The sequence below is a fragment of the Hippichthys cyanospilos genome, chromosome 4, assembly GCF_059441005.1.
Source record: "Hippichthys cyanospilos isolate Australia breed blue-spotted pipefish chromosome 4, RoL_Hcya_1.0, whole genome shotgun sequence".
Lineage (NCBI taxonomy): Eukaryota > Metazoa > Chordata > Actinopteri > Syngnathiformes > Syngnathidae > Hippichthys > Hippichthys cyanospilos.
Genome location: NC_142372.1, coordinates 13,067,614 through 13,077,949, shown reverse-complemented (window position 1 = coordinate 13,077,949; position 10,336 = coordinate 13,067,614). Strand labels below are relative to the sequence as shown.

The 10,336-nt window shown below is 39.9% G+C and overlaps 1 protein-coding gene across 2 annotated transcripts; it reads right to left on the bottom strand.

The window, feature by feature from the left end:
* wt1b (WT1 transcription factor b) lies at positions 1-9,967 on the bottom strand. Of its 2 annotated transcripts, none has more exons than XM_088412816.1 (9): positions 9,343-9,967; positions 7,433-7,555; positions 5,376-5,493; positions 2,856-2,936; positions 2,307-2,412; positions 2,085-2,232; positions 1,119-1,208; positions 769-861; positions 1-628 (listed from the first exon to the last, which is right to left on the bottom strand). In XM_088412816.1, the coding sequence occupies exons 1-9, from the start codon at positions 9,740-9,742 to the stop codon at positions 507-509; spliced, it is 1,281 nt and encodes a 426-aa protein (XP_088268942.1). In that variant the 5' UTR covers positions 9,743-9,967; the 3' UTR covers positions 1-506. The 2 variants fall into 2 exon arrangements, with proteins under 2 accessions (XP_088268942.1, XP_088268943.1); XM_088412817.1 differs by having other exon boundaries at positions 778-861.
* Between the last annotated feature and the right edge of the window lie 369 nt (positions 9,968-10,336).

The window sequence follows — 10,336 nt, the reverse complement described above, 5'->3', positions numbered from 1 at the left end:
TGATGTAAATCAGCATTTATAGACTTAAAAAAACACGCCATACAAAAGGAATGTCGATAAAAAATACATCACATATGTACAAAGTTATTAGGTGCGCAATGTGTGTTTACGTCCTCCAAAGTAAGAAATCACCTCTGTGTATTTCCTAAATCCAGTTTACACGATCCAGCACATTTTCATACAAGAAACCCAAATAACAGTGCAAGTGCGATATGATATTAAAAAGTGAAGCATCAACTGTTTCCTTCCATGTTTTTTTTTTTGTTTTTTTTAAATTATGGGCTCAGTTATAAGGTGGTAATAACCTCTCAGTGGAAATGACCCAATAAGAGTGCTGGCTGGGATGCATATTGTGGACCATGTGGATGCCTGGTGATCGAGGTGGGTTGGCATCATCTGTGACCTCCACTTATGCACATTTGGCAAAGCCCCATGACCTTTGACCTGGCCCTTTCACTCTCTCTCTCGCTCTGCTGGCTGGCACACTACGTCGCCACCTTCCTGGCTCAGATGGCAGGCTGCAGCTTGGTCAGGTTCCTCTGGTGCATGGTGTGATGGCGCACCAGCTCGTCCGAGCGGGCAAACTTCTTCTGACAGTTGGACCAGCGGCACGTGAACGGCTTCTCGCCTGAATAATAAGCAACAAAAGGGCGTTGAATGAGAAAACGCGTTGAAAAGTTCGGCGCAATATTCAAGCGGACCGTCTCCAGGGTCAGCAGTCCGACCAGGAGGGGAATGCAGATGAGGAAGATAAAAAGGTATACGCACTTGTTTTACCTGTATGAGTCCGAGTGTGAGTCTTAAGGTGGTCTGACCGTGAAAACCTTCGCTGACATGTCTCGCACTCAAAGGGCTTCACTCCTGCACAAACATGGTTTTGAAAGTTACTAAAATACCATACTGTGAAAGTGATTCAAAAATGTTTAAAAAGACCATCGAAGTTCTGGGTGAGCGGTGGGGGGGGTTAATGACCGGGGATGGAGAAAAGGTCATCTAACAACATGTGCTTGTGTTTCACATTGTTACAGTATTTGACAAATAATATACAGTGCTGATAGTAAAGCAAGAAAGTGAGGGAGAGTACCGGCGCATTAGTCAGAAGTGCGACGTTCTAGTACCTGTGTGTCTGCGCTGGTGTCTCTTCAGCTGGTCAGAACGAGAGAATCTGCGTCCGCATTCTGTGACATCACACTGGTACGGCTTCTCTCCTGCAAATGAACCACACCGTTGCTGTAAGATTTATTCCATCTTTCTTAACCAGCAAGTAAGCATAATAAATTTGAAGACAGAGAGATATACGGCCATGTATGTGGTTGTGCGCAGAACAAACAAAGAATATTCAAACACACGTTAGGTGGGCGCCGGCCCACAACTGTCATTTGTTCGAGTACCTTTGGCTAACTCAAACTAAAGTTCAGCTTTTCTAGTAGTGGTCGGACCCAACTGTGGTAAATAAAAACTAGGACAACAGTCGCATTATCAAGAACAGTGAATCACTCCAAAATGATGAAGATACAAGCAGAAAAGTGGTCAGGGAGGCAGCTTGCAGCTTTTCACTATGTTGCACTGTTAATTTCTCACCCTAGACACACCAAAGTCTTATTTTCCTTCGTTGACCCATTTCTGAGAATCCCTTGTTTGTTCTGCGCTCTTAGCACCGGCCCTGTCCGAGGAGATTAAACATAGTTCCTCATTCGTTCACGTACCACCAGTGCAACGTAAACGCACGCTCACATCACTGAGTTGTCATGCCTATTTTTATTCTCAATTTTACTCTGGAATTAAGAGGAAGAGATTTTGCACCAGTGTGGGACAAGAAAATAAGAATGCTTCATTTATTAGTTACAAGTTTCCTGTAGAAAATGTCCAAGTGGAAAAAATGTGTGTTTGGGCACAGGTTTCTTTTGCCCTTACAAAGGGACTTTTTTCAATTGAGTTTACTGTACATGTTTAAGGTCATAATGGTTTTGTATCTTTTGTGCTTAACAAAAACTTGGCCTTCAAACAAGGGTGTGTAGACATTTTAAATCAATTATAGATCCAACACACATGTGCATTTATTGTACATTTAGCTTTAAACTCACCCGTGTGTTTCCTTCCGTGCATCTGCAGATGTGAAAGTTTGAAGTACCTCTTGCTGCAGCCGGGATGGGCGCATACAAAAGGACGCTTCTCACCGGGCTCGGATGTCTTTACAACTGGTGGAGCCAGACTGGGAACCCGTCTTACATCCTTTTGGAAGGAGAAGCGCACACATTATTCATTTAGGTGCTCCTTTCCTTAGTGAATGCATTTACTTGACTGACCTGAAGTCCCCTAAAGACACCGTGTGTGTGGATGTGGTACTGGGCGCTCACCAACATGGGTGGGGGCGGAGCTATGGGATCACTGTCATAGGTGGTCGTGTGGCCGCTACAAAACGAAACCACATTTGAAATCAAGCAAAGCAAAAGAGATTTGCCTAAATAAGGTAAAGACATTCAAAAACCTCTATAGCATACTTTTCTGGATGAGAAAAAAAAATCTAAAATCTAAACTGAATATTGCAATCTCTGTAAAGGGAACATTTTGGACGAATCTAATCTCCTGAATAAGAGATTGTGCAGATGTCGAAAAATATCTAACATAAACGCGCTGACCAAAACATGACCTCTAAATAAGTCATTGAAAAATTGTATATCATTCTTTATTTCTTGAGGACAAGTACAAGCCTGCAGAGTGAAACATTCAAACATTATTATCCTTATCTCTGCTTTTTGATTTCCCCCCGGCAGCCGTCCAGCAGCCATCTGGCTTCTTCTAGTACAGTATTTTTCCCTCATTAAGATTATAAGAATACAGCAGCATGTTTCTACCTTTTCATGGAAGATGCAAGAGTGTTCATCTGGTTCCACGTGACGCATTCCAGCTGAGATGCCATTTGGTACAGGTTATCACTAATGAAAAGCAACAACGCAATGATTAACGCTCAAATCTTGTGGTGAAATATTTAAATATTCTGCAATAGGAAAGTTGAATACTGACGAGTTTGGTCAATGGTCATACATTTCCAGTCAGAGACTGCGTATTTAAAAACAACCATACTGCTTTGCCAAAATCTGTTTAGTTTTACCCTTGTGCACACACTTTACAAACTATACACATTGCATTTTTTCTCCTTATTTTTTTTAAATGCTTTTAAAGGCATAATAATTAAAGTTATTTATGAATATATTTTTCCCCCAAACCACTCAATTTGTTTGTAGCATCAGTTCTATCTATCTATCTACATATGTAGTTTAAATTTATTAACACCAATAAAAACTTGAAAACTAGTAGGGTCTGTCTGTAGCCTGTGAAGTAAGGGTGACACTTTAAGACATAGCCATTCACTGGTCTCTACCGCCACCAACATTCGTAAGGGGAAATACAAGTCAACAAAAAATGTTCTGTTTGCCGACATATTTTGACCTCCATTCGACGGAATGTTGCAAAAATCAAAGGAAAAATCAATGCAATCAATCCAATTAAAATACATGTCAAAAATGTTAATTATAATTTTTTTATATGGTCCAAAATTTGGACAATGGTTATTTTTGTACACTAAATCACACATGTCCTGCAATCACATAGAAATGTCAGAATCATTGCATTTTTCAATTTTAGATTTGTTTTAATCATCTGCTGGAAATTTCAACTCCCTAGTGTTTTTCCCATTGATTTTTCCATTGATTCTTTTATGATATCATTCAAAAAAAAGGAATTTCCATAATTTGTAACATAATAATGCTAACGTTTATAAGATGCCTTACATGTGCTAACAAATAGTTTCTTGTGGTAGTGTTATATCGCATTGACCAATGGATAATTGATTAAAAAAAGTTTCAACAAATGTACTAAACAAATAGTTTTCATCCTCTGCAAAAAAAAAAAATTAATATTACAGAAGCTTACTGAGTCACTTTGAGTAGTTTTGAAACTATTCTTCGTTTTTGCCTTCATGTCTGCATTGCACTGCCCCACAGTGGCTAGGTCGTGCACACCAAAAGGTGCCACAATGGATTAAACTTTTTAATTCGATTTAATTATGTTACCACAACATGTCGTTGGTAAGTTTACACATGATACAGTGTTTCCTTTGCCCTTTTGGGACTAAAAAGTACCCTGTATCTGAATCTGAATCACAAGATTTCAGGTCAGGTCGCATACTGTGTTTTTTTTTTTTTGACACGCAGTCTGCAACCAAACACATAAGTCTAAAACCATCATGCAACACCTCTAGCAATTCAGCATTAGCACCTCTTCTCAACAACGTCTTGGTAATGTCTTTTGTTGTTGATATTCAACTCACAACAATGGTTGAACAATTACCAGTGTGAGAAAAATGGCAGCTATTGGACAGGAATGATAAAGAGTGTTTCATCTTTTTTGTTTTTGAAAAATGGGAGGGGGTGGCTCCTTAAATAGGAGTATGCTGGCAATAATTATGATACTGAGGGTTCTTCATGTCCCTCCTCTCCCTTTGTGCAGATAATGAAGGGGGATTCCAAATGGTTTGCTTATTAACACATCCTGTACGCCCACCGCGCTCCTCATTAAAAAAACATTGGCTTTGAGCTGTAGCCTGTTCTTTACCTTGGCATATCACTCGAGTACTGTACACACAAAAACACACTCGCTTGGAGATGGGATTGTGTTTGTCTGCAGGGTAGAGGGGGGTGCGACTCGGTGCCTTGTACGCCACGAACCACCGCATGACATCACTCTGTCCTCGGTATCATTAAAGACGGGAACGTTTTGCGGGAGGGGGGGTGGATTCTGGCTTTCATTCCTTGAGAAGTCCTTGAGGGAAGTAGAATAATCAGCTCTGAACTACGGTCAACTGTGGAAAGGCTCACTGCTATCTGACATATATATACACTATGGTTGTGTATGTGCGTGCTCACACGTGCACGTTTGCTTGACTTGTTCCAGCTCATGCCATAAGTTGTGAAAAAAAAAACAAAAAAAACAGCAAAGTCTCTCGTCTCCTCTTATCATCTGCTGTTCCAGTATTTGGGTTGCACATGCTCCTCTTTTTTTCCCCAAAACATCTCAAGTCGGCATTCAAAGAATTCCAACCAAATTCACCCGAAGAAATGTTTTCCATCAAGATGGAAACACGTTGGGATGACAATCAGGTTTTTATAAAAGTACATTCTCAGCCCTAACTTACCCCTCACAACCCTCAATATCACTGATCACTGTATTTAAAATTAGCGGGAAGCTGTTAATGAAAGAAAAAGTGGGATTGACTGGAGGCTCCTCAAAACTGGAATAACAGTTATCACTTGGGAGATTTTCAGGAGTGGATTTCAGGGAAGTGTGCATTCATTGAGAGGAAGAAATCCTATTACCTGTTGTAGTTTCTCAACAGTAGTGCTTGGTTGCTTGGGCATGATTCTGCAGGATTGTGGCACCCAAACACAGGCGGGGCGGCAGGCGGCGGAGGAGGAGGCGGGTATTGCTGCTCAACTGCAAATATCACAAAACAGTTCTGTTTATACAAAGCTTTGGAGTGAGAGAATAACTACCATGTATTTGAATGATTTAAACATCGCCTGCCTGGTTTCATGCGATAGGGGCAAAAGGATATGGAGTGTTAGTGTAAACAAACTAAATTATCGTTTTATCCTTCTGTGAGGCCGCTGCGAGTGTTCTCACGATGAATTGCATCTGTGAGTGCACAACAAGAGACTGACATGTCATAAGGCATACAATTTTAAAACAGTTGAGTTAACCAACGGATCCAGCCAGCATGATGGCAAACTGATTAGTACGTCCACCTCACATGTGGAGTCTTTGGGTTCTCTTCGGGCTCTGACCTTCCTATGTGCAGTCTGCATGTTCTCCCTGTGCCCCTGTGTTGTTTTTTTTTCTCGAAGCGCTCTGATTTCTTCCCACATTTCAAAAACATGCAGGGTAAGTAAATTGGATGTATTGGCTGGATTGATTAGGGCAGTCCTTTTTTTTCAACCAATAATTGGTTATTTTAGACTTTTTGACTGTTTTTAGAGAACACATTCTCCTTTGGTTTTATTGTTGTTGTTTTTTTTTCTCGGGTGCGGTGGTTTCTTCTTGAACAAATTAAGAAGCACAAATTGGGACGAGAAATGTCAGTTTTTCCCTGACCTGTCATGTATACAGTAACGTCATAATGACCATTTTGACGAATGACAAAAAAATGAGTTTTATTTTAAAATTGAAAAAAAACCTACATTTACACTTTATTATGCATTGTAAAAACTATTAACTTTTTTTCTCATATTACTTTCTTTCTCCATTGTGACTAATGAATTTTCTGAGATTAAAATAAATTACTGTATAAATTATATTTGAATTGTTTAGGGAATTTTTGTTTATCATGGTTCCTTACCCATTTAAAGAGATCCAGTTATTTAGCCGTTTTCAGCAGTAGAAAGTAAACATTTTGTGTATAATTAAATAGATGATGACATTGTTCAATACTTTTAAAAACACATTTGGCCACTTCGACTGACAATGACGTCAGAAGTGCATAAGGCTCAGATAATGACCAAATACAGCTCAGCTTTTGAATATCACATGACCAAGAGATGAGCATTGATTAGTCGCAAATCGAGCCCTGAGGCACAGGTAACAAAATGTACTTTTAAAGCTATTCATTGTATATTGGAAATAATCTAGTTATCAAATGAATTCATGACAAAATATTAATGTTTTACCGATGAAAATGGCTAAATATGTGGACAATCCCTTGAAAGGTATGCAGAAACACATTCTGCTTTATTTATTCTCATGAATATTTCATTTTTCAAATTTGAATTAAATAGAATAAAAGAAACAATTTTTATTCATCTCTGGAGACAGCCATTTTGTCTCGCAGTCGACTGTAAACGACATCATATTGCAAAAGGGCTCAGGTCGCAAAAAAAAAAAAATCTCAGTTCACCTGTTTTTCAGGTTTGCAAATATCACATGAGCAAAGATAGATAAAAATGGAAATTTTGTTCTGCCAAATTTATATTCCACAAAACACGTTGTTGATCAGAATATGGATGAGTTTAGGCAAGTGGAGGCGCATGATGTATACGATTGTATGGATTTTATTTTATTTTTCTAACTTTCAACTTTAATCCAGAACAGTAGCACCAACATCCGACAGTGGGATGCTGGGTAACTGGGTGAATATGCTGTTCAGTGTTGAGTGTTAAATGCAAAGGCAGTTAGTGTAAATGCTGTGTGAAAAAGGTTTGATTTACATGGCCGAGTTAGAGACGCGCGGTGAAAAAGAGGGGGGGGGGGGGGGGGGGGGTAGAGACAGGAAAAACAAAAGAAAGAATGATGGGCTACATCTATGACCTTGCAGTGAACGCAGCCCTGTTCCAGTAATTGAGTGAGTTTAGCGGGAACGTGCCAGGAAGTAGACTGTTACCTATGTTGTTTGGCGCTGACAGTGTGTCCTCGTGCTTGAAGGACAGGCTGGAGAGCTGAGGGGTGTGGTGAGGCGCCGTGTGAGGGTAACTGGGGTTCCCGTCTAAGCCCATTGCACCATAACCTAAAGAAAAAAGAGGGAGACATTAAAAGACTAATTGGATTACTAAATGTAAAAAAAAATTCTAGTTTTTGATTTTTTCGCCCCTCCCTCCTCCGTGGGCCTTACAATATTACATTTACAGTAAAAAAATGGGATTCCCAGAAAAAAATAGATGTGGCTTAAATTAATATTATTAAAATGTGAAGGTAGTTCCTCTCAAAGACACAAGTTCAAGCAGAAGTTCAGAAAGTTTCAAAAGTCAGTCCTTGGAGGGCCGTTGAAAGCTTTCTCCAGAAAAAAAAAAACTCGCAATCTTTTACTTAAATCCCTGCAGCTTGCAGAGCAGTTTATCACTTCATCAAAAAGTACTTTACTAGCAAGCGAACAAGAGTGCATGCACAGTGTCTGTGGAAGTCACATCAGCGCACACGTCCACAATTCAACCTCTGACCTCCGAGTAACGAGCCCCAGCAGACTTGACGGAGCTTTGTTTGGACGATGGAGATTCATATTTATGTTGCATACAAAAATCTCAAATTCAGATTGCATATCCAGATTGCAAAGTCCACAAAAACCAATATCAGGATTTATTGTTGAAATAAATAACAAACCTGAGACTCGTACAACTATTGACGCTTTGGAGAATCATAAGAAATGATTAGAAAAGTATTTTTATTTAAAAATGTATAATTACTGTGTTTATTTATTTATCTTAATTTTGAAAATTAGAGAAATTGTTTTCGAAATAACAATATTATTTAGTACATTTAATTAAACAGTTAATAAAATTTAACACTTAATAAAAACACAGTATAACAGTTTTTTTTGGTTTGTTTTCATAAATAACATATGGTAGTTAAGCAAAACAGTTTTCTTAGCACTTTTCTTTATTGAGCTATTGATGAGCTGAGGGTTTTACTGAGGGTTTTATTTTGATGTATTTGGCATCCATCTTGGTTTAAGCATACAGTAAATAAGTTCCTTTTCTCATGAAGAACGACAAAGCACTTGTGAAATTTTAGAACAAAACTACAAAACTAACACCATTTATTTGGCCAGGTAGTTGTAATCGGAGCATTACTTTTATAGAACTTTTTTTTAAACTCTGTATATTGTTGAATAATAACAAGAGTAATGCAAGCGGATGTATATATATATATATATATATATATATATATACACACAGTATGTGTGCACATGGGCCACAACATTAAGTGCACTTGCACTGTCAAGATCCAGCGGAAGAACTAAAGTATACTTTGCTTAATTCATCAATTAAAAATGAAATGTTTCCCAGTGGAGAAAAATAATATTCCATCTTGTTAAAATCGTGCTTACGATGCTTTGCAGTGTAAACGCAAAGGTCAATGAAAATGTTATAAATGGTCTCTGTATACCTCTGCAGACTATGACCATAAATGTTTATTAATAATATAGTATGACCAAATGTATTACTCTTAGGTCACTGCTTAATTTTTAACGGTTTTTCCAATTTTTCTTCACTGCTTAATATTGTACATTTTCATTTTTGATTTTCCCTGAGTACCTGTAATTAATTCAAGTAAGGAAGCAAGTTACGGTGAAACATGATCATGGTGGATGTTTGTATCTGTCAGAGTGCTTCCAGAAAATTGTCAAGTATTTTCCTGACACAGGGCATGTTGTCCCTGTAAAAAGCACATAACATCCTGCCTAGACACAACACTGCCGAGTAACCCAACAAACCTAGAGTAGAGGACATCACGTTTCCGAGAAGGTATTTATCCCTTGAACAGTTGAGATCTGCGTAATGGGCTGACGATGTTTACCTTGATTCCTGGGTGCAGGAGGACTGTCCATACAGCCAGGGAGGTAAGTTCCATTGGGAAAAACCCGAGGCTGGCCCGCCGCCGGCTCTCCAAAGGCTCCCACCCGGCAAGGGCCCGAGCCCGTGAACTGGCCCGAGAAGTGCAACGTGAAGGCCCCGAGTCCACAGTGGGGATCCTCGATAGTGTCAGCGGTCCCCCAGCTGGGCTCCTGCTTGATGAGGGAGTGGTGGGAGGGCAGGGAGTTGTAGGGAGAGCCGGGATGGAGGTCCAACAGTTGTGTGCATTGACCACAGCCGCCTCCTGCCCCTCCTAAGGAGGGTACCTGGGGGCCTGGAGACAGGAGAGTCAGATCTCGGACATCCGAGCCCATCGACATGGCGCCGCACGGTTCGGTCAGCATTGGGTATGAGAGTTGAGAGTCCAAATAAAAAGATGGAATTCCACTGGCGGCGATAACAAAGTCTTAAACGAAACAGAAGTCACAGCTCCCAAACTAACAAGCCATCATTTGCGCCCGAAGGGAAACATATCAAGAGTGGATGATGACCAAAATGGAGGTGTGCCTGCCTCCCTCTGTATGTGAAGTGAGTGGGAGTGTGTATGTGTGTGTGTGAGGGTATCACTGCCTCTTTTCGACTTCTCTACCCCTGATTTGTCTTAAGCCCCCCCCTGAAGACTCTGGGAATATAACACAGGGCAGGGGGCGGAGCCAGAAAGGTTTTTGCCTTGCCCCGACCCTCACTGACTTCTCAGCAGGCTCTGACTAACCCCACTTATATTAGTTAGGGCCAAGTTTAACTCCGACTCACTTTGTGCATTTGTGAAGCGTAAGAAGTTAGTGATTTTCCCAAAAGGACAAACAAGAAAGAGGAGGAAGTGATTCTCCCAAAAGAACAAACAAGAAAAAGTCTAAAAAAGCGAAAATGTAAAGATTTTTTTCTTAACCGCTTGTCCTCACAAAATGTTCTCTTAAATTTGAGTATTCTAAATCATT